General features: G+C 43.9%; 1 protein-coding gene across 1 annotated transcript in view; it reads right to left on the bottom strand.

Moving 5' to 3' along the window:
• Syne1 (spectrin repeat containing nuclear envelope protein 1) overlaps positions 1-25,221 on the bottom strand; it is a 419,055-nt gene that overhangs the window by 26,905 nt on the left and 366,929 nt on the right. Inside the window, exons 128-134 of the mRNA XM_051205995.1 lie at positions 23,443-23,601; positions 20,405-20,571; positions 10,573-10,735; positions 5,264-5,451; positions 3,832-3,982; positions 885-1,067; positions 516-653 (exon numbers count right to left, since the gene is read on the bottom strand). Coding sequence (XP_051061952.1) covers positions 516-653; positions 885-1,067; positions 3,832-3,982; positions 5,264-5,451; positions 10,573-10,735; positions 20,405-20,571; positions 23,443-23,601 — 1,149 coding nt within the window. The remainder of the gene's footprint in view (positions 1-515; positions 654-884; positions 1,068-3,831; positions 3,983-5,263; positions 5,452-10,572; positions 10,736-20,404; positions 20,572-23,442; positions 23,602-25,221) is intronic.

The raw sequence follows: 25,221 nt of genomic DNA, 5'->3' as shown, positions 1-25,221 counted from the left end.
ACTCTCCTGGCCCCAGCTACACACATACAACATGAAAACAATTTAAAAATTAAGACAGAAGAAAGGCATATTTTTCTGGAAAGTGAGGGCTATATAAACTCTTAGTGATACGTTAAACAACAACAACAAAATTCCTGACATTGACAACCAAGTTGATATTTTTAAAGAATTCATGTTAATGGTGGATCAGAGAACACTTTAAAAAAAATTTTTCCACATTGATGGGCATAGTGGTTCACAGCTTTAATTCTAGTACTCTAGAGGCAGGCAGATCTCTGAGTTCAAGGCCAGCCTGGTCTAAAGAGTGAGTTCCAGGACAGCCAGAGCTACACAGAGAAACCCCATCTCGAAAATAAATAAACAAAAATTCATTATCTTTAGTACCTGTGAGATTTTCCTAATCACAGAGAACTAGTTTATGAAGCTCTCCACTCTACTCGGCACAACAGGATCTGCAAGCCCCTCCCTCGTTAGTCCCTTCACACGGATAATTCGCAGAGTAACTGACTCATTACCTTGAGTTGCTTTATTTTAGCATGAACATCACATTCGGAAAAATGCTCAATGTTGGTGAGCTGTAGATCCATCTCTGTCAGCCAGACAAGAATGCTGTCCCGTGCAGTCTCAAACTCCTCCCGCTGGCTAATAAAATGCTGGAAGGAAGAGGAAGACATTAGGCATTAAGACATCCATAGTCACACACGGATATGGCCCCGCCAATTCCAACGTTCTGGGAAGTCCATTCCTCACAAGCATAGAGCCACCCTACATTGTCCTCAAATCACTTCCCACTCGGTTCCAACTCCCACTGTCCCCAAGAGCATGTCCCACTCCTGTGTGAGATGGTCTGGGCTTGTCTCTTTAAGACAAGGCTTAATGAGAACCTTGAGTCTTCGCAAGATGGAGGTGACACGCTTCTGTAGGTCATCCCATCTCTGGTTGCCTCCATGGACCATCTGCTTGAGGCTGCATGCGGCGTCTGTGCGATTCTCTCTCGCCAGGCGACGGTACTGTTTGTTTATCAGCTCTAGCTGGGTCAGGCTCTCATGGACCTGCCGCTGGAAAGCCTGAGGTCACAAAGAAGTGTGTCAGTGTGGGAGATCCTTGAAGGGCTCTGGGCTGTAACTCTTGGTTTTTATACTGCAGTGTCGGGGAGGACAGAAATGACACTACCACAGACACAGCAGACTAACCAAGAGCCAGAAAGAAAACACAGAACTATAAAGTACCGCTGCATTAAAAAATGCATGCACACATAATTAAAATGTACACAAATCTGTAATCCCAGCACTCTGGGGTCTGGGGAGGTAGACAGAAGAATCAGAAGTTCAAGGTTACCCTAGGCTACATAGGGAACTGGAAGCCAGCCTGGGCTACATAAATCCTTGTATCAAAAAAACAAAAAGAAATACAACAAAATAAATAGTAACCTGAAAAGAAATTTTCCCCTCAAGGAAACCACTACAAAAACATTTACATCAAGTAGACGTGTTCAAGATTTCTGTGTCGATACTGAGAAATGAAACTTAAAATGGCACTGTTCAGTTGTAGAATGTGTAATTTCCTAAAAGGGCAGAAATCACCTTAATCCTGGTATCCATTAACAGTCAAACTAACACCATCTTTGGCAGAAGTGCCTATAAAGTGAGCTGTTAACATCGCTTTTAAGAAAATCAGTTTAGTACAAAACACAAGATAATTTGCATTAAAAACAAAACAAAACAAAAAACAGAAACCAAACAAACAAAAACCTCAGTTTGAAGCAGGTCCTACTTCTCTGCTGATGAATCATTCAGCTTTCATAAAAGATGGCAGAGCTGTTATCCTGGCATACGACATGGATGCTTTGCCTTCAAGGACATGGTGCATAGTGGAAATCCTGCAGTTGCTGACATTTTGTTCTGTCCCTGCTGTGGAGCACAGCTCTGGCCAAATAAACATCCACCCATGAGAGAGACACTTCTGCCACAAACTCATGTACCACGGAGTGTGACTGCTTCTTTTCCCAGCCCCCACGGCAAACGTTATGAATGGTTCATTGAGCTGTGCTCATGCACATCTCACATTTCTCTTTTTCTTGGCTCCTCCTCACACCACTCACAGGACCACATGCCTGCCCTGTAAATGGTTTGCCTCTGAGCTGCCTTAACAACACCCATCCTGGCAGAGCTAATCCTCGGTCCTGAAAATTTAGGAACTGCTAAGCAGGTTCAACTGTTGTTGCTATAGTAAGAGTATAGATCTGCCCAGTCGGGTGATGGTACAGCACTCTGGGCCAGCATCCTAGCACACCCAGGGCTTTCGAAAAGATTTATGTGCTTGAATGGATGATCCCTAAGCAGAATTTTGTTTCTGTGACATTTTCTATCTATAAGAAAATTAAGTATAAGAATCATGAGAAGTGTTTTTTTTTTTTTTAAATCAATGATTGCAGTGCTGGCCATTTGAGTAACTTTTCTCATAACATCTGAGTCTAAAATAGCATCAAGAATTATCTCATATAATCTGCTTTGTGGTATAAGTCAATTAGGAAAGGTTTCAACCTTTACAAAGCACAGAGCTACAAGACACAGGACAGGGTCACTTCCAATTGCACCTGAGTGACCTGGGTTCTTTGGCAGTTTATGGTGGCTATTTGACAGAGAAAACTTCCTACGGAGGTGTTTTCTTTTTCTGGATTTGGTGGTATAGTTCCATGTGGATCTGTTCACAATCTCTCTTACTTATTCCACATAGAGCTGTTGAACACTATTATAATCAGATAGCTCTCCATCTAGGATTCAGATCTGTAAGTCAGACAAGCACAAGAAAAAACATTCATTTTTCCTCCAGTAGCTCAAACCTTGGTTCACTGACGTCAACACGAGAAAGATGGAGTCATCTGTTTACAAACATCTGAGGAAGGCTGAGAAAAAATCACTAACAGGGTACAGGTAAGGACTGGTTAGAACGTGGTGGGCACACATGTGTATCAAAGTGTGTACAGAATGGTTTGTTTCACCCACACCAATGTCTATGGAAATCAAGGGTCAGGAGTGGCTCGAGTTCAGGGCATCACAGAGCGACAGAGCAGACCTGGGTAGTGAAGAAGGTGAGTGGCCTTCAAGGGACGACTTAATGATTCCTTCCTAAATGTCATTAACCACTGCTATTGGCATCTCGTGGTCATTTAAAAGTTCATGACTCAAGGAAGAGCACCACCCTCTGCTGCTTTAGTCAAAGTGGGTTACGACAATAATGTCCAATTCTGTCCAATCCTGGGGCCCACTTTATGTTATCAGTGATCAAGATCATTCCTACTATACACACTCCAACTAGGTTGACATAATCGAGAGGATACGACCACAGGACATTTTCATAGTTTGGAAATAGTCATATATAATCTTAGAGGGGGGTATGTAATTGTAAAGAATTCTGAAGGAAGAATAATGCCATGGGGTCTGGGGAGAACCGTGGCTCTTTTTTTCTAAGAGGATTCTTTTCCCTTCCTCTCTCCTCCCTACTCTTCCTTTTTTAGACAGGATATAGGTAGGCCAAGCAAGCCTTCAACTTGAGATCCTCCTGCCTCAAGCTCCTGAGTGCTGGAATTAAAAGTTGCCACTGCATCTGGCTAACACTTTTATTAGTATCTTATTTGTAATTACGATAATTTTGGATTAAAATCTTCACTGCTCTTTGTCTACTCATGAGGCATGCTACTCATGACTACCAAGCCATTCCCCAGCTATTTGAGCAGATAACCTGTGGCCCAGCTCATGCCCTGGGGTACCAGCTACCAGCTGGCTAGCGTCATAGCGGAATAGACAGTGAATCTTGGGGATTATGAATCACCTCAAACTTCTTCAGCTCCTCCTTGGCAACTGTATAGAGCACCCCAGAAGAACTGGGGAATGCAGCCGTCCTCTCCGAAATCTTCAGCCAGTCTTCAAAGCGAGAATAGTCATCCAGAAACTTCTGCCACAGTCGCCACGTCTCTTCGATTCTGAGGCAGAGGATGGGAGAACACAGCCCTGTTATTAAGGCCTTTGATGATTAAAATCCTCTCTGACGCCTTCACCCAGGATCAGGAGTGTCCAGCAAGCAACTGGCGGGCGCAACAATAACAGCTTTGAGACTAACCGCCCAGAGAAAAGGACAGACAACTGTTGGGGCTAAAATAAAACAGCTGTTGGTTTAAAAGCATGCCCTGCAGCTCTGAATTTGGAATTAGTCAAATTGGATGTTAAAGTACGTGGGCAGCCCTGGTGTTTGCTGGGTGGTTGGAAGCCCTGCTTGTAGACTGTGTGCTCAGGCCAGTGTACCCCCTAAATAAAACTGAAGTTGGAAATTTCCTTCAAGGCCAACCTCAGACTCAGAGTGCTAATAGTTACCCTTGACAAGACAACCGAGCTTTTGGGACTGGCTAGAGAGCAGCATAGCTTCAGGGCGCTGAGGTAATTCTGTGGTAATGTAGCACGAGGTTTTGCCACTGTCATTTTCAAAGTCAAGGTGTTTATTGGTCAATAAGCATAGCATAGAAAGTCCATTGTAAGGCTTATTTTCATGTATGGGTACCACTAGGCTGCTTATTTGCCCCCCCTACGGCCCTCCCGCCCTCCCACGGCCCCTCCCACTCTTGCTGGGCCTCTTTCCACCTTCTCCCATGTTCATTCAGGTCATGTACATTCTGTCACCCCTTACCCCCCCCCCCAATCCCCGCTTCTACACTCCTTCCTCCTCCCTTGGTCCACTTTCTACTCTCATGTCCTATGTATAAACAGGTGTGCTTTCTATACATTTAAATATAGATTTATATGTCTGTTATCTATACATCTAAACCTAGGTTTATACACGCCATGTATACCTTTACATATAGAGTTCTAAATCTAGGTCTAGAGACAACATGAAATATTTTTTTTTTGTTTTTGAGCCTAGCTTATTTCACTTAACACTACAAAGAGTAGAGTTTTAATATAAGAACGTTACCTTTCTGTAACTATGAATTCCATAAAGTTATACTTACTTCTTAAGCACAGAGTTTGGTTTTTCTATGTAATCTTTAAAATATCAGTTCCAATATAAACTGGCTTGTTATAGTACCTCCATGCCTACTTATATTTCCAATTATATGCAGGTAGTGGCAATCTGGGGAAGCCAAGGCTAGTTTTTGGACTTTCTAACCAATGGGGAATAGGAAACTGTGGCTACAATGAATGGAAAGATGGAGGCAGAGTGCTTGGTTTGCGTTTGTTTGTTTTGTCTGTAATTGCATATCCCAGCTCACTTGAGTCTCCTCTCCATGGACATCGCACAGATGTTCCTCCACCGCCGGTCCAGGTTCCGGGTGGCCTGCTGGATGGAGTCACACTCAGCCTCAGTGGCACAGGCGTCACAGTCATGCAGCAGGACCTCGCACAAGTTGAGGACAGAGGCGACACCTGTGCTGTGTTTCTCGATGTCTCTCTGCAGCTCCTGCAGGAGAATGAAGTCTGCTTTATTCTAAAAGTCTGTGCAAGGAGGTTGAAAGCCCCATAGCCATGCTCACCAACTGATGATAAACGGCCAGGTCATACTTGACAGCATTTCATTTTCACAAATGAATAATTTTCCTGAGCCTTATTTATGACACCTGGGAAGCTCAAGGTACAATATGAGGAGGCAGAACTGGAAATATTCTATGTGAGAAATGCCAAAACACTAACTAAAGATATAACATGGATTACAGTGGGGACTGGAGAGACCATTAAGCCCTTTAGAGTGCTTGCTCCTCTACCAAAGGACCTGGGTTCAGACCCCATCACCTACACTGGGGGGGCTCACAAATCCCTGTAACATTAGCTCTAAGAGACCCAGTGCCCCTTGTAAAACTGGCTTAGGAGTGAGTGGAAAAAAATGAATCCTGGATTGGGTTGGGGAGATGACTCAACAGGAAAGCCCTTGCCATAGAAATGTGACAACTTGAGTTTGAGTTCCCTAAATCCATGTAGACCCAGACATTACAGGTAGCATTCACTGTAATTCCAGAGCTCCTACGGCAAAGTGGGAGGCAGAAACAAGAGCATCCAGAAGCTTGTGGCCCAGCTAACCTGATACACACAGTGCTCACACAGTGCACACACACACACACACACACACACACACACACACACACACACACACACACACACACAGAGAGAGAGAGAGAGAGAGAGAGAGAGAGAGAGAGAGAGAGAATCCTGCTCTAGTCTCTACTGATTCATCACCTTCATTCCAGCTGGTCAATTTACACGCACCTATGAGTAGCACCCACTTCACAAATAAAATTTAAGCATCACAGATCTCCAAGTACACGAGACAACTATGGCTTAAGGAAGTGAGGTTCCCTTTCTTGAATGAGATCATCGTTACTTCCCTTGGAGCACAGTTTTAAACGTAGGATGGAAATAGAAAGTTTCTGATAAAAAGCAGCAAACTGGATTTTCTCCAATGCCAGCATATGAACTCATGTTAGATACAGAGAATGTGAATCAAAAATATCGTATTTTCCTAGTTGGGCTTTACTAGAATTTGGTTCTAGAATGTTCTCCAAAGACCCATATGTCAATGACTTGGTCACTGGCCTGCAGCAATACTAGCAGCAGCAGGACCGCTAGTAGTTGGAGCCTTGGGGACATATCCTTGTAGAGAGTATTGGGACCCAGCTCCTTTCTTTTACATTCATGCATCTTGGCAGCTAAGAGGTCAACAGTTCGCCCATGACGTGCTTTATTGTTACAGCAAACCTTGCTTCCACAGGACCACAGCAACAGTCATGTGACCCGTAGACTGAAATCCCTGAAACCACCAGTCAAAATGAAGCCTTCCTCCCTGGAAACTGGCAACGCCAGGTAATTTTTCTCAGTGATGGAAAGCTAGCTAACATGGGCTTTAGGAGTTCAACTTGCTCAAATTACTTCACTATTAAAGTGGGGTCAGTAGGGTCCTATCTATCCCTAGGTGCCCCTCCTACTCCTGGGTATATTTTTCTCACTTTTCCTTAACAAATCTACACTTTCTCTGGGGGAAATGAATTTTATAGGTGTCATTTCTCCCCTGAAGGGACTCTAGCCAGTTTTAGCATGGCAGATATGGCTCTGGCAGGTCTTGCCTTGTCTCCTCCACTCCCCCTGCTGGTCCCCAGGGTCTATTCCCTTATTTGGCCACTTCCTTCTCTTGGGGCTGACTGTCAAGGTCATCCAGCAGTTAAAAGCCCCCTGTGACTGCCCTAACAAGCCCAATTAAAATTAAACACCTCATCCTAGTAGGGGGTTTCCCCTTTTACCTTTATAAACTGCCATATGGCTAGGGGCCATGTCTGTTTCCTATCTCTGCAGAGGTAGTCTTTTGTCCCCTGGGATGAATATGGCCCACTTCGTTCCTTTCCCTCCTCTCCCTTACCCTCTGTCTCCTGGCAGTGTTCTTATCCCACAAATGACTTGGCTGTGGCTGTCCCCACATAACATTCCCGTGCAGCCCCTCTTCTCACAGCCCTGCCCTTCAGTGTCTATGAAAAGACTGTCTTGTCAAATGTAGCATTTTTCTTACCCTTTGGAGCTTCTTGAAACTGGACATTGGGGGGATACATGATATCAAAACCTCTATTTTTAACAAATAGTCTTTGCAACTCCCCACCGATCTGTTTCAAAAAATATATTAGAAATCTGCTGACTCAAAAGTTGAACTATGACAAAAATTGAACTGAATATTGGCAAAATACTGAACTGAAATATGACAAAAATATTGAACTGACATTTCTGTGGATGAGGTCATGAGCAAATCCAAAGAGTGGGGATGTATATTTCAGATTAACCTCAACTCCCCAAACACTTAAAGCATGTCATTGCATGCAAGTTCCCCAAATAGTCCATAGATTTTAAAACAGCAAAGCAATCATAAGATGTGAATGTCTTTATGGTCATACAGAAGTGCTCTAAGATAGAACAGACTTTAGTGTTAGTTTAGCTTCAATTGGTGATATGGCCATTAATCATTAAGGTGTCTCTGAGCTTAGTTCTTCAGCTAGAAAACTGAGAAAGCTAGTCAAGTGTTTTCCAGAGTCACTTCAAGTCTATATACACCGTAGCTCCCCCAAAGTAAGGCTGGAAGAATTAAGAATGTTGGCCACAGAAATTCCAAATGGGAAGAGAGAAGAAAATGCATTTCTCAACAATTTAATCTCTGCCATGAAATGTCTCAGGGTTTTCTCCTTTAGACACAGGTGACTTTTGAGTGCATCCTTTAAAACATGAATCCCAAGTAATCCAGTCATCACAGACTCATTTCCAAACATCTCCCACCAAACCAGAAACCAGGGCAAACCTAAATGATTAAAGTAAAAGGTACTGGGGCCAATGAGGTGGCCTGGTGAGCGAGCTTGACCACCTGAGTTTGATTGTGGGAACATGTGCAAAGGTAGGAAGACCAAACCAACTCTACAGAGTCATCTTCTGAGACACACACACACACACACACACACATACACAGGCACGCACACACGCATGCATGCAGCACGCACAGACACGCACTCTCACACACAGAGCTGCACATGCACACAGTACCCCAATATACACATGTAAGAATAATAATGCTGTAGCTTAAAATTAAAGGAACTGTGCTCAGAACTTTTCTCATTAACTTTAGAATCAAATCCTCTCGATGTGAATTTTAATATTCAGTACTCTATAAGTAAGGAATATGAGAGTGAACATGGCTAATTTACATTGCCTCTTGTAACCCAGTTTTAAAGATGAGATTTTAAATTTAATTGAGAAGATACATATCTATTACAACCAAGTAAGAAACTGCTGAAAGGCTCTGACGGAGGCTGGGCTCTTTCAAGCCCCAGCTCTCCCAGAAGCAAACATCTCCTTTCTGTGTAGCTCTCTCCTGATGTGTCCTTTGCTTTATCACATGTAAACAGCCATCTCCCCCTTTCCACCTTAGAGATGGACAGTTCTGAAGTAGGGAAGGACCAGGCCTCATGGTCACCAGGCTCAGAGCTCAGCTCGCAGCAGAGGCAACCGACCTTGCTTCTGTGATTGGACTATCCGGTCAGCATTTTTCACATTTGGGCAAGAAAGTATGTGATGGTCGTATTTCATTTTGTTCCCATTTTGGTTGGTATTTCTGGAGTTAACAATCCTCTCTCTCCTGTGAGTTTATAGTACTTGTTTATATAAGGGTTAATTTAAGGTCTTTGAGGAAAACCAAGTTCCATTGTCTTCCTACTTGGAAATTCCCCTGAGAGGCCCCTAAGACCCAGCTCTATCCCAAACAATACTCATCGGGCTACAGGGATATAGACAATCTACACCCTCACCTGAGATTTACCTTTACAAAGTATTTATATTGAACATGTATGACCACTGTACTGACTAAAAGGCTTAGGGTGTTATCTCAATACACATCAGGTATGCCTTGATCAAAACCCACTTCCCAAGCCTCAGTAATCACTATTTACTATTCTGGATTACTTTTCTTTTTTAAACCACACATGTGAGAGTATGTCATATCTGTCCTTTCTGTGTTTGGCTTCTCTCCCTTAATATTAAGTTCTCCATTTCCAAGTATTCCCCCCTATAAATGAAAAGATTTCATTTATTTGTTTATTTAATTTGGAGACAGGGTTATACTGTGTAGCCTTGGTTGGCCCAGTGCTAACTACGTAGACCAGGTTGACCTCGAACTCACAGAGACCCACCTGCTTCTGCCTCCTGTGTATTAAAGGTGTGTGCCACCATGTCTGGTTCTAGATTTCCTTTAATGATAGCTCAGCAACGCTGCAATTCTTCCTACTCCGCTGAACGCATTTTCCCTCTCACCTTACTCATTGGTGTGGGTAGCCCTTCCTTTCGTTAGCTCCCTGGAAATGGGTGGATCAGAGGTAAATGTATGTATACGAACTGAGAGGGTTTGCAATTGCACATCATGAACCTTTTGTCGGCCTTTGGACTGCAGTGGGCTGTGGTTTCCTGGCCCCAGAGCACGCTGGGAGACGGCAGACGCCTTATGTCTGAGGCCTTGTCCATATTCTGTTTATCCATTTGTGATGACATTGCCTAATGTGCAAAGTCTGGGGCGGTTTCGGTGTGTTTCCAGTTTTCCTAGGTACTTACACCAGATCTTTGTGATCCGAAGTGTGTGGAAGGTGGCGTTACTGTCTGAAGATCACACAGTCCTGCCCACAGGACAGAACTGTTGATCCCTCAGAGCCTCCGATCTGCACATTCATCTTCCTCTAAACACCCTACGTCAGTCAGGGGCTTCTTGCTAAGTCTGCAGCGGTTGGCACATGGAGTAGGAAGCCATCAGGTGATGGTTTGGATACCCTATGCTTTATCAGATTGCTTCCTAGAGAAGCAATAGCACTAACGGTAGGTCAGACAGCCAGCACAGGCATCTTTTAAGAGCCAATTCTGCCACGACACAGAACACTAGTCTCCTACACAAAGCTCCCTCCTCATCACTGGTCCCGCCTGACTTGCTCCCCATCATCCATCCCAAGTCAACATTGTGCGCCCGCCCGCCCCGTTATCCTGGCCGAGAGGACCTGTGCTGCCTGCACAGCAATCCTACCTGCTGTTCACTCAGCTTCCTCTGTATCTCTTCGGAGTTACAGGACTCGTAGACGATGGGTTTGGCCAGCTCTGACTCGATGTGGGCCAGCCAAGCCCTCAGACTGCCCATGTTCTTTTCTAGCTGCTGCACAGCCACCAGGGTCTCCTTTAGCTTCTTCACCCTGTGGGCATAGAAGGGGAACACCAGGAGTCAATGAGATGTGGCCAAAGAGGCTGCTGCTCCACGCTGTCGTCGTGTGCAGCCGTGAATGATGGGCCGAAAGCCAGACTGCCCTGGTCCGTCCTGGCTCCGTTCCTTACGGGCAGTGTGACTCTGCAGGATGTCCCGTTTCCTCATTTTATAAAAAAGGGATTTGATGGACTACACAAAGATTTATGAAGTTTAAATAAGTGGGGTAGTGTAGAGCGCTCGATGAAGGCGAGCATTTGGCAAACATTTACTACTATTATACTCAGTACAGCGATAGAAATGAAAATGTAATAGCAACCCTTCATACAAGCCATCCCCACAAATAACACAATTTACACTCGCAGGATGAGGAATCCGCTGGGAGAAACAGGCTTGCAGGGTACTCGAGGGCCCCCACAAACACGTACAGAAATGCAGTTCTAAGGCCTAGGAGTTAGGAATGAGATTATACCACTGATTAAATTGGTAGGCACAGAGTGGAAGCTGCCAGTGGGTGTTGACTGAGGGGAAAAAAGGATTATTTAAGTTTCTTCAAGGAGGACCAAAGAAAAAAATGGTCAGAAATGAAGGAGGGGACTAGGTCTGGGTCAGTAAAGGACTTGAGTTCTGATCCTTAGCACCACGGAAAAAGCCAGGTGAGGGAAATCCCAGTGTTACAGGGAGTGAGTTAGGAGGATCATTGAGGCATGCCAGCAAGTCAGCCTAGCTGAACTGGTGGGCTCCAGGTTGAGGAAGAGATACCGTCTCAAAATGATAGACGATACCTAAGGAAGACAGCTGATGTCAATCTCTGGATAGACACAGACACAGACACACAAAAGAAGGTGGAAAGGTGGAAGCCCAGGGATGGATAATGTAAACCACAGGATGCTCAAGAAGGGAGTATCGCTCAGTTTGAACAGTTGTTTGCACCAGGCTCATCTGGAATCAGTTCAGACTGCTGCACTCCAGTCCTATGGAGCCTAAATCTCCAGGAAGAAGGCTACAGAAATAGCATTTTAAATGAATGTAGTTCTTACAAATGCTGACATTTGGGGACAACTGCTGTGCTACCCAGCAGTGTAAACAGTGTGATAGGGACTGGAGAGGGGAGCTGGCCTTTAACAGTCAGAAGGGCTCTGCAGCCCTGAGTGAGCGCTTCATTCGGGATTGAATGTATGAAACAGGAACATTTAGGCTACTTAGGATGCTTATGCTAAGGAGATGTAAATGATCATGCTCGCCACACTCATACCAGTGCCTGCAGAGACTGGAAGACTTGAGACCTCCCTGGAGCTGGAGTTGTAGGCACCTTTGAGCCTTTGATGTGTGGGTACTAAGAATCGAACCCACGACCGCTGGAACAGCAGCAAATGCTCTTAACCGCCAAGCCCTCTCCCCGTCCTTCTCTTAACTTATATTACTTCATACATTACATCCCTACCAGTTTTCCCTTCCTGCACTCCTCCCCTTCCCCTTCCTTCCCCCAAATGCACTCCTCCTTCATTTGCCTGCAGAAAAGAGCAGGTCTCCTAGGAACATCAACAAACGGTGTCTAGCATGCTGCAACAAGAGCAGGCATATGCCATCACATTGAGGCTGGATGAGGTAACCCAGTAAAAGGAAAAGAGCCCCAAGAATGGGGGTAAAGAGTCAGAGACACCTGCAACTCTCACTGTTAGGAGCCCCACGAGAACACCAAGCTACACAACCGTAACATATATTCAGAGGACCAAACTCAGACTCATATAGAGATTGCCTCAAGGACACTCGCTCAACTATGTTCATAGCAGCTGAATTCATAACAGCCAGGAACTGGAAGCAACCTTCAGCCAAAGACTCGATAGAGAAAATAGGGTACATTCACACAATGGAGTATTACTCAGCTGTTAAAAAAGGACATCATGAACTTAGGAGTCATATGGATGGGACTAGAAAAAAAAGTCATCTTGAGTGAGGTAACCCAGATCCTGAAAGACAAACGTGGTACGTAGTCACTTATAAGTGTATATCAGCTGTTAAGTAAACGATAAGTGTGCTGCAATCTATAGACCCTGGTGCTATGTCTTTTTAGTCCTGTAATTAATTACTTGAAAAAAGTAGGCACTGTGGGTGAGGACATAGCCATGGATCTATATATATATTTTTTAAGACACATAACGAACATAGTTTGTTATAGGAAATAACCTCAGAATGTACTTGGAGGCAGAGGAAGAAGCTAATACAGGAAAAGGAGGAGAGATGGACGGCTGCATATTAACAACAAAGCAAGGGTGTAGAGCAGACAGCTCAAGGGCACAGCTGTGGAGAGTTGAAGCAGTTCTGAAAACAACTTTCTTCAGGTGGGCAGAGTTCACAGGTGGGCAGGAGGTTGCGATGGGAAGAGGCTGTGCCTCGGCTTCCTTTTTATCACGTCTGGTGTTGGTTAGGAGTCCCTGTTAAGGGTCTAACCAGGCAGAGTGCATGTTAACTGCAGAGCAGGCTGGTCATCTTCTTGGGTACACAACCGGGCGGCTTTGTCGCAGCTCTTCTGAAAAGTCCAGTTCTCCGTGTAGCCCACCCCTTCCTGGATCAGGAAGCATGGGGACTTTACAGGAACTGCTCTTAGTGTAAGTAATCAGATGAGCAGATAAAGAAGATGTTTCCGGGTCAAAGCGGCCTCGCTGAAAAGGCATCTTCTCGAAGAGGAAAAAGAATGTCAAGAGCCACATGACGTCTAAGCCTGCCGAGATGTTAGCATTTAAAAGCACACCTTCAATAGGATGTTCTCTGTGATTCAGAACTTAGTGGACACCCAATCTCCTTAGCACTATCATGACAAAGAAGCTCTTCTCTAGCTAGAGTACAGAATCACCCACCCCCATGGTGCTCTCTGCTCCTTCCAAGCCCACTTCAGGTGACTTTCTACCTTTCTTGGACCAAAAGAAGTCACTGTCCTGGAGAAATGCTTCCTCATCAAATTATTTTTAGCATATCAATTTATTCTTAGTTCCTTAACATTGAAGGAAGCTACATCTTCTACCATCACAGTTTCAGTTAAGTCGGAGAGTCTCTCTCAAATGAAACTAATCCTGGAGGCACAGTTACAGTTCCTGCCTGGGACTGTCCTCAAAGCGCCATCATCACACACGTGTTTATTGAAGGATTTCCATCCTGCTCCCAGCATAACTTAGTGGCCTCAGTTTTTTATCTAGGGTTGGCATTCCATGATATTTTCCTCTTCCATTCTAGAATGCCTATTGGCATCATCCTTGTCCAGGTCTCGTTTAGAGAGGAACCCCTCACCCTAATTGGTCATTCAGTATTAAGTGGTTAGCTCTGAAGTCAGATACACATGTGTATCAGTACATGGATTGAACAGGTTGTATTTATATGTTTAGGAATGTGTGCGTGCGTGCGTGCGTGCGTGCGTGCGTGTGTGTGTGTGTGTGTGTGTGTGGTCTGTAAGAGCAATTAAGAAAAAGAGAACATGAATTTTGAGAGAGTAAGGGAAACACATGAGAGGATTGGATGAAGGAAAGGAAAGGGGAAATGATGGAATTCTATTTTAATTTTAGAAAACGGAAGTATTACCTTTTAAAAAGAGAAGGTCAGCTTTGCATGCTAGCCCCCATATGTACATGTTATTAACTACAAGTGTTTGGTTGTATATGTAAGAACATTTAGCTTCTAAAAGCAGTCTCAGGTGAGGTGTCTTAGAACATTTTTGGGGGGAAAAAGTGTGTACTTAAGAAAAATGTATAATCACCAATCCACTCTTGATAAAGAGTAAAAATGTGGTACTTTGTTTATCACAACTTATAATTTTACTCAAGATAAGAATTCCTGAATTAGCTTTATAAGCAGAGATCAGGCATGACCTCTTGGGCATCTCAGGGTACTGTCTTTGAATATTTCCAAAAATCATCCATCCATCTGTCAGTCATAACGCAAAATTCATTTGAGTAGTTAATGAATGACAACTTTAGAGTGGCTGCTGATGTAGGTTTCAGGAAATGCATCCTACGAGTGACCACAGCATGAACTCAAATTTAATGCCTCTGAATAGCAGTGGTCCCCTGGTACAGGACTGAAGAATGGTGCGTGGCCAGAAAGTCTGTCCTGAGGGTAGACCTGGAGGAACGTCTTCTCTCCCCTCTCATGTGACCGGCTTTCTGGGTTGGGGTTTGGCTGGTTCAGGATGCTAACTGTGTTTGGAGGGGAATTTTATCACAACCTCACAATATTATAGGATTCCCTCCCTGGAGGCTGTAGAATAAGATTCTTCCACACCCTTAGTTTACTGGCTGGCACCATCTGTATCCAAGCTAGCCTTCTCCATAGTGGTTCTTCAGGGAGCTAGAACTACGAGTATCCACATTCGGATTCCTCTCACTACCATACTTGGCTCAGTGCTTTATGCGCGATTGAACATTATTTTAAAATGTCTAAGTATTAATAACTAGCATTCTAAGTAAAATACTTTCAACTGACTTTTCTACCTTTAAAACCTTTTCCACAATGAATGCTGCCATTTTCTCTATAAGTCTGATGTTATCAAATGATCTAAAGTTAGTTGATTCTTTTCACTCAAAGATCACAAATATTACCGAATGATCTAAAGCATGAGAGGATGTGAGTAAAAAATACTCTATCAGGCCAGCAAAATTAGTAAAAGGACTTGGATCCTGTAAAATGTTGAATGAGGGCCAAGGCTGTGTGGTTAGTGTGCAATGTGTCAAGGGCATCGTGACACGGAAATGCGTGTTCATATAGTCCATTAAGGACAACTTCCTCTTTCAAGCTAATATAAATTTAGTAAAGCCAATGGGTGAACACTTAAGTGGTTCTCCTTTATAATTTTCAAAAAAGTACGTTTTCTTAGCGATTGCATAATACACTATGTGTATGTTGCGGGGAGCAGATGTGAGCATAGAGGATTTGACTTTAAAGCCTCATTTATTTGTAATAGCTTATTAAATTTGATATTTTCAGGGGCCATTCTTGCACAGAAGAAATGTCTCGTTTCTTTCCGCAATATTTCTTTGAAAGAAATCTCTAAAGTGTCAGAATATTCATTTATTTACTTATTGGAAGAAACAAGAAGTTTGGGCAACATTCCTTTGGGTAATATTCGGGGGTCTTAATTTAACACAGATGCTTACATGTGATGTACATGTGCATGACTGCTTTGTTTATGTGTGTCCTCTCAGTCCAAAGCATACCTCAATCTTGATCTTCTTGACAGTAGTGTTGAATCCAACACTACCACACAAGTGAATGCATGAATGTGTGTAAGAACATATGTAGACTTATATTTAATATATGATATATGCACTTTTCTTCAAATTAGTATAGCCACAACCCAAAACAAGATAGAATTCAGATTCAAAATACAACAGAACCAAAATTGCTACTATTAAATCCCACCCACATATGAGAATTAACCTGAGGGTGAGACAATAAAAGAAAAGCATTTTAAAAAAATTAAAAAAGATCTCTATTATATAGGAAGAACTCTGAATCCTGGGCACGAGACCACCAAGGGTATTAGTTATTTTAAATAAAGTAAATCACAAACTCAATATTTACACTAAACAATAATTACTATTTTTAGATCTAAATTATAGTAGCTGTATATTTTATAACATCTACCCATGAATGGCCTAGAGTGACTGCCCGACACAAATAGAAACAGATACAAAAGTCCTCTTTCACATCCCTGAAAAATGCTTTATGTACTATGGAGAAAGCTTTTGGCTGCAAAGCTATGAACTGGCTCCAGCCCACCTTCCGTTTGGTCAGAAGCTACCCTTTAGCTAGCAGATGGTGGCCTTGCTGAATCATTTTCTCAATCACGTTCTGGTCTCGGCCTCTCTACTGGAGCCATTATGCTTGCATGATACATATGGTCCAGAAACAACTAAAATACTGATTTGAACAACTTCCTGCACATGCCCCGGAGGGAAACAAGAGAACAAACCAACAAAGAACTCTTCTGAGTCCCCGGTCTACGGTTTCCTAGTGCTCCTCATGTCTACTTAGCATCAGCTTGAAACATTCCGGATTAAAGAGCCTAGTGTCTAACCCATGAGCCCACGTAACCCTAAAGCTATGCCCAATAGAAGACACTCAAGAAGATGCCTGCCTGGTGACATCGCAGTCACATTCTGGGAGATCTGCGTCCACACTGCCGTCCTCTGCCATCCTCAGGGCACGCAAGTCCTCTGCCACCACCATGAAGCTTCTGCTTGTAAAAGCCAGGCTCTGCAGAGCAAAAGGCTCAGTCCTTCCAGCGTTAAGGAGAGAGTTTCTCCCCTTGTCTATGCTAGAAGTATGAAAATGCTCTTGCTGGACAAATGGTGCTGCTGGTTTGCCTGTCTGTTAACATGACACTGGACAGTCACAAGTGGTCATGTTTCTAAATAAAAACCCACATTCATGAGCATGTGCCAGGCTTGATCTCCTGGAATGTAGGCCACGGGGGTAAGAAGGGAAAAGCTCAGTGTAATCTGCCAGGGAGAGCAGGTCACAGGTCTAAAGAAAGGAACGCAGGAATAGTGACGGCTGCAGACACTCTGGTGTTCCATGAGGACGGTCAACTTTTCCTGTGGGCCAGGAAAGCTACTTGTTAAAGAAAAACTAGCTGCGTGCAAAACTACCAGCCAAACCTTCACAAGTGCTGCAGATTGGGGCAGCAAATGGAAGCAGAGTCCCTGTCTTCGGGCCAGTCTGCCAGCTCAGGGGTATGAGTAGCAACCTTCAGGGGATGCTGGGGAAGGGAGGCAGGATACTGTGTGGGAAATCACTTGATGTCTGCTTTCTAACAGACTATTTGCGCATGGAAAATAACGAGGAAATATATTCATCATTATTCATACACAAAACCTTTGCGCACTTAAAAAGTAATGGTATAAAAAAGTAATGATACAAGGTGATCAAAAATTACATTTTAAGATACATTTTTTTTAAAAAAATGTCTTTGTTTGATATGATTTCAGGAAACTATTTTGTGAATTTGGGGAACTTTTAATTTTTGCACAAAGCACATACGAAATATACAGAGTGTGGGCTGGTAATGAGACTGAGTTGGGAGAGCGCATGGAACCCCGAGTTTGGTTCTCGGCACTGCATAAATAGGACATGGTGGTTTGTGCCTGTGACCTCAGAACTGAGGAGAGTGGAGGCAGGAGGATCACAAGTTAAAAATGATTCTTGACTACATATGGAGTTCAAGGCCAGCCTGGGCTAATTGAGTCCTTGTCTCAGAAAGAGGGGAGGGGGCTGGGGTGCAGTGAGATGGCTTAGCAGCCTTTGAGGATCTGAATTCCATTCCTGGAAGAAGAGAACTCACTCTTACAATTTGTCCTCTGAGTCCCACATGTACATTGCAGCTTTCCCCTGCCCCCACTCTGTGGAGGATATATAAATGAAAATATAATTAATAAAAAACAAACAAACAAACAAAAAAAACTCCAAAAGTATGTGCCAGGTTCTGTTCTGTTTCATGAATCACTATTCTTCCTGGAGAGGGGGAGAGTCAGGAACAGTACTGAATAACAGAACTGAATAATGCAGCTGCCAGTTCATAGCTAAAGACAGGTGTGGAGGAAGTGCACCCCGCCTGAACACAGTAAACAAGGAAACAGAAAGCAAATGTGATGGCCACGTGGCTTCTGGGAGAAACTGAAAGGCAGACGAGATCCAGTGTGGCCTCAGACTCCAGAGCAAGCTGGCGATCGGCCTCTGATCTGCTCTTACTTTATAGGTGGTACCTAGAAATGGACACTCTAGCTATACAAGTTTCCCGCAGGAATTAATCCTCATGCTGATATTCTAAAGAGTGGCCATAGGTGGATGTCTCAGAGACTACAGTGAGTCAATATACAGCCGACTCAAGTTTGTTTATATATCTTTGGGGATGATAAAAAAAAAAAAAAGAACACTATCTAGAAAATTCTCACCTGAAAAAAAAAATCACACAGATGTGTCGTAAATGAACATGTCTTAGAGGAGAAAGGATTGCCCTCCATGCATTGTTAGCTGACAGCTGAGCAGAAACTAAGCCAGCTGCCTACAACTGTTCTGGGTTAAAGCCTATTTGAGATTTTTTTTTTTTTTTTTTTTGGCATGGTGAATCTTCCCTCTCCATATCACTGTGGCCCTGGGATTCACAAAAGAAATTTAACCAGTTTAATGGAATTATATGGACAAGCACATCAGTCCATGAGTCAGGATCTCTCTCTATATATTTCTCTCTCTCTCTCACACACACACACACACACACATACACACATAATCACACACACACACAATCCCCAGGGTGTTGACCCAGTGGGAGGTCTCTCCAAGAAGGAAATTTATAGCAGACGAGGTTTCAATTTCTGCTTCTGGAATAAGATTTTGTTATGATCTTGGTGGCTGAGATGTAAGGCTAAACGCCACATTGGGATTCAGAACCGTTGTGCATTTCAGCACTAAGGTGATTTCAGCAGAGATGTATTCCCTTCCCTACATGTCCCAGAGCAGGGAGCTCACTGTTTTTGCTCAATTTCTTCCCACATCTGTACCGCCACCATATTCTCTAGTGAGGAGGCCCACTGTGGCGTCATTCATTCTCAGAGCCTACCAGTCTTTGTGACAGACACTCTAGTTACTTTACAGACAAAGGACTTGCACATGCTACTCAAGCATTCCCCCACTGAGCCACACCCCGGCACCAGCTACTATTCTCAGGGATTTATTTATTTACTATGTACACAGTGTTCTGCCTACATGTATCCCTGCAGGCACCAGATCTCACTACAGATGTTTGCTTGGAATTGAACTCAGGACCTCTGGAAGAGTAGACAGTGCTCTTAACCTCTGAGCCATCTCTCCAGCCCCCATTCTCAGGCTTTTGGTATGCGGCGAGTCAATGGACAAAGCTGTCTCTTAGTATCGACATCCCAATGTGAAGGAAGGTATACTTGCAATGAAGCCTCTCCTTAGTCACGTACTCTTTTATTATATATGAGACAACCTTGTGCATCTTTTAGTTATGCCAGCATTTGAACTGGTGGCAAAGGCCCTCGTATACTTTCCCTTTATGTTTGTCAACCCTTTTATTAGCACTGCCTGCCATATAATCTGCCTCTCCAACACAAGACCGAAAATTACGGTCACTGTTATGGCTAAGCAAAAAGTTATAGTAATGAAGTTGTTTATTTCTATGAGCAAGCAGAATGACAAAAGTCAGCCTCACTACCGCACCCAACTAACTACACAGATAACCCGGATGTGGTAGCTCTTTGTTTTTCAACCACAGATGAGAACACCTACAAATGTTGATGGGGTGGATTTTCTTTTTTCTCCCGGAAGTGTTGGTACACCCACAAAGCCCCCAAATGGAGAACCTTCTCTTGTTCCGATACCCCTCTCTCCCTCTCCCTAAATTCACTTGAAGCTAATGAAAATACCATTTATGGGAGCAGCAGGAGCTCAGTGTTATCCCAGGCAGTACAGGAACTCAGAAAGAGGGAGGTAGGTGCTGCATTCCCTTTAGCTTGATGGTTCTCCTCCTGCGGGTCAGGGCCCCTTTGGTAAGCCTCCCTCTCCATATAACACAGTTATATGACATATAACTACATCAGCAGAGAAGGAGGGAGGCACTAACATCCCCATTGCACCTGCTGTCTTTTACCTGGCCGCGATGAGATCCAGGAGATGCTGCCACCTGTCGTTGACTTTGCTGAGCTTGTACTGAATCTCAGAGGCCTTGCTTTCATGGCTGGCTTTAGCAAGCCGCTCCCCCATTTGCTGGAGCTGGATTTTGTTCTCTTGGGCAACAGCAATTTCCTCTTGATAATCCTGCATAATGAAAGCAATCACGGAGGTCAGAAGGCATATTCTTAATGCATTCATCTGGCTCCACGCTAATTACAGTTTCTACTGTTTGGACGGTTTGGGCCTGAGGAACACCGTGTGAATATTCGGTTGGCTTGTGCAAGAATTAATAGTGCCTATTGCTCCTGATAATGTGGAGTCCAGACGCAATGTTTACAGTGGGTTTTCTGAAAGGAATTGTAAGGCACTTGGTCGTAGGCCACTAGGTTCGTATGATGGCACATGACGGGAATCCCTGAACTTGAGAAGGAGAGGCAGGAGACTCAGGAGTTTAAGATCTCCGGGCACAGAATGAGTTTGAGACCAGCCTAAGTTTCATGAGATCTTCTCTCAAAAAAACAAAACCAAGTAAATATATAAATACAAAAAAAAAAAAATGTATGTTGTGGCTTACATGGGGAGAGGAAGGTGGGTATAACCAGAGTAAAAATATAATTAAAACGTTAGGAGTTTCAGGAGGGCTTGGCACGAAATCCCACCCTAAGTTAGCTGCTAGGAAAGGAAGAGATCATTTTCACTAAGAGTACAGTCCTTGGGAAGTTGACCATGCTCCAATGGAAGACTGCACAGCTAAGATACTTGGGCAGCACAAATTAAGAAAGAAGCCGACTTTGACCTCTGGCCTCCGTAAGCACGTGATGAACATCCAGGGGCGTCCACACGTTTGAAGATGCGCTCGCGCGCGCACGCGCACACACACACACACACAAATGTGCACATGCGAGAAAAAAATGAATGAAGATAGGTCTTATATGTGTATTTTCGCCTTCCTCTAAAGTTAGGACACTCTCAAAGGCACTTATCTGAGGAAAGGGGGCTGAAAGAGAGGACGGCAGGTGCAGCTGTATCCCAGCTCAGCGCTGAGTACCTGGTATACTTGGGACTCCTCGCCCCCGTCCACCCAACTTCTCATGTTATTTCAACACAAAGGGATCGCCAAACCGAAACACCGAGTGCATTTCTATACAGTTCTAACATCCCATCTCCCGAATTAGGACGATTTATATTGAGAAATGCTGATTTCAAAAGCACCGCCATAAGCTTTAAAACGCACTTAGAGCAAAACTGCCCTCTTGGCTTGTCTCTTAAATTAAACTGCATGTGTCAATGCCGGTAGACAATAATCGCTGGCTTCAAGCAATTTGTCACTTGGTTCTTCCTATGCTGTCAAAAACACTGAGCTCATCTTAATAGCGCTGCCCGCTGACAAGAGAGGCAGCAGAGGCTTTTGAGTTCGTCAACTTACTTTATATAGGAACGCGTGGAATTAGCATTTTTCTTTTCCTTCTTCACTTCTGCAGTGTTGGGATTGAACCTGGGGCTGCATGCGTGCCAAGGAAGCATGCTAAGCTATGTTTGCAACACTTTCCCACCCCTCGGTTGCTTTTGCTCTTCCTATGACTCATTAAGTTGCCCGGGCTAACCTTGCACTCACTTGTGTAGCCCAGGCAGACCTGTTTGTTTGTTTGTTTGTTTGCCTCAGGCGCACCAGTGGCACCAGGCGCACCAGTCCATACCACTAGGCCCACCTGTTCAAAGAGTATTTCCAACATCGCACCATAATATAATAATAATAATAATAAAAGCTCACATGAAAAACTGAAGTCTTAACAGTTTTTAAATTATGGCTACATTTCATTCTAGAAAGTTTTCTTTTTACCATTCTTAAAACGTACATACTGAATTTGACAGAGAAGGCAGTGAGGATGTAGATACACCTAACCAAGAATTACTGTTTGGCAACCTTTATATAACGGTAACTAGCACATTAGTTCTAACTAATGCAACCTTCTTTGGCACCTAGCAACCAGCAAATCCCCACTGTTAGAAGATGCTATGATAAAGCCTGGCCCTGAAATAAGGATTTTTGACATCAAATGAGAGAATTGATTACTCAGAGATTCTTCATATTTATAAAGGAAACTAATAGAGACATCAGTGCTATGTGCTAACTCTGGAGTTTTTCTTTGCTCTGCATGTGTGTACGTTGAGAAAGACAAATTTTCCTAATAATCACTTGTATTGCTTTCCAGAATGAATAAAGCTGTAATAATCTCTATGCTCAATAAACATGCACTGCAGGCTTATGAGAAGTTAGGTAGTGCTACAGATGAGCGAGGAGATCTGAGATCACAACAGACAGTGTCCCCACACTGCTACAAATACAATGGGGACAGCAGAGACCTTGACACACAGTGCCCACATTTCAGGCAGGTTTGAAGCCTGATGGGCCTTTGCTCCAGACAGATAACAAAAAGTAAACAGGAAAAAATACACCATGTGTGTGCTAACAAGATGCACAAATTGACACCCTGATATGCATATTTGCTCAAAAATGTGGAAACTTTACTGAAAACCACACAAGCATTTAAAATCAATTCAGTGAGCCCTGTTTAGACATTAAAAAAAAAATGTCCTCCATCCAAATAAAACCAAAAAATGATTTAATAATGCATAGATAGCTTCAAACAACAGGAATCTAGAATTCCCAGAGATATCTTCACTCCTACTGAGGAAGATCAGTTTAATTTCTCCTAAGGGCATTCCCTTTTAATTCCTCTGTAGTGATATCTGTCTCTAAAAACCAACTCACAAGAAATAAAAGTGAGAGAAAAGTGGTTTGCGCAAATAATTCCTCTGGTGCAGAATGTAGAAAGCTGATTTCCTTGCAAACCAAACGCACCCTGTAGATTTTGCATGTAAAGCGGGTCTTTCCACACTGGATGTCCGAGGAGCTTAACACAGTGCTCCTAGGGCAGGGAAGTGACAGGGATAAGGAACCACTGGAAAGAAAGGACCCCGGCCACCACTCGGCACACCTCACCCGCCGCTCACCTTCTTGAGTTTTTCTATCATTTCTTCAATGAGGATGTCTCCATTCTGGGAGACTTTGCCCTCCATCTGAGTCAGCCACTCGCACAGCTCCTTGTTCTTTTCGCTGAAGACAGCCCATTCGTTGAGTCGTTCGCTCACTTGCTGTCGTCTTAAGGAGACCTGGGAAGTTTAAAATGGGATGGTTATGCGAAGGATAACGGCCCTGAGGAGGAGACAGTAAAGGTCCTGCCCGCCAAGTGGATTTGCCAAATAGAAACAGCAGAGGGAAAGGGGCTGGAGGAGAGGCTGAGATCAATGGCTGCTCTTGCAGGGAATCCAAGTTCACCTCTGGACACCCACGCAATAGCTCACAACCCTCTAAAACTCTGGATCCAGATGATGTCACAAGCCTGGGATACATTTCACAAGACCCAACCCCTGGACTGTGAGATTCCCGGAGAGGGAGCCACACAGCCTACCACAGCTTTTGAACAATTTCCATTAGAAATGCTCCCTTTTGATTTAATTGTGCCCATTTAAATAAAATATTTCCCTGGGTTGGGTATCACTGTACTGAGTCCACCAGTGTTACCACACTAATGTAACTCAGTTTAACCACTCAATTGTCTTTGAGGCAGAATAATAAAGAGGAGACAGGGCAGGGAACTCATATGGGGTGGGGATTAACGGGGAACACAAGTTAAACGGTTCAGTAGACAAAGCTCATCTATTCCAAGCTCTGCCCAGACTGTGTTATATGGTACTCATAGTTATATGCCAGTCAATTGGCACAGAAGGGCCTGCACTTCTGAAACACTAAACCTGTGAACTCTCCACCTGTCATTCATTAGGCATCAGACCAGGCAGTAGGGGCTTGGGGGGGTGGGCTGAAGGGAATGGTGACCCTGTTGACACAGAAACTTTCAGGACATGTGACTCCTCTCTAAGGACAAGAAGTTGGGATGGCTTTGTCCCACTCTTGAGTGGCTTCCTTCACACGTTGGCCATGATCCAAGACTGGATCCTGGGGCTCCCCTTCTCCAACACCTGCAGAGAGGGGTGATCACAGAAAGATTTCACCTATTTCTTTGAGGAGTGTGTTCACCCCACCCCAGGCTGAGCTGGACAGTTTCAGCTGTTGGCTTTTGGCCAGTCCAAGGCAGGACCAGAAAAGCTGGCGTCTTTGATATGGGTTGTGATGGGTAACCGTAGGATCGCATGTCCAGTAGCAGATCAAGGCCAGTCTCCACTGAACCGCTGAGGAGGCCACTCATCATCTGCGTGCCTTCCACTTTTCGCATCTAAGTGGGCACTCCGTTTTCTCCAAACACAGTGTTTAGTGTTCGCAAGAAGGAGTCATCTTCAGGCTGTCGAGTGCTGTACTCTATTCTGGGATGTGGTAGGCTAACACAAGGCACAGGCAGGCCAACAGCTTACAAAAGGCGGGTGTACACCACCTGTTTGACAATCCCCCAACTTAGCCTGGTCTTTTTTTTTTTTTTTTTTTCTCCTTAGCATTCATGTGTTCAACATCTCCAGGGACCAGCTCCAATATGCATCCTTCGTGTTTGTCTCACACCATGAAAACATTGCTTTCATTTGTTTACTGTGGAGCTATGACTGGGGGGGGGGGAACTAACTAAATATGTGGGCTGCTAGCATTGGGTGTAAGCCAGGGCCCAAATCTTTTTGCAAAGATGTAAATTCTTAAGAAGGGTGGCATTTGATGGTGTTTATAAACGGAAAATTTCAGCTATATTTAATGAAGCATTTCTTTCTTTGGATTCAGTTGAAACCCTG

This window comes from Phodopus roborovskii, unplaced genomic scaffold (assembly GCF_943737965.1).
Source record: "Phodopus roborovskii unplaced genomic scaffold, PHOROB, whole genome shotgun sequence".
Lineage (NCBI taxonomy): Eukaryota > Metazoa > Chordata > Mammalia > Rodentia > Cricetidae > Phodopus > Phodopus roborovskii.
Note: the sequence above shows the minus strand (reverse complement) of the source record. Positions and strands in the feature narration are given on the sequence as shown.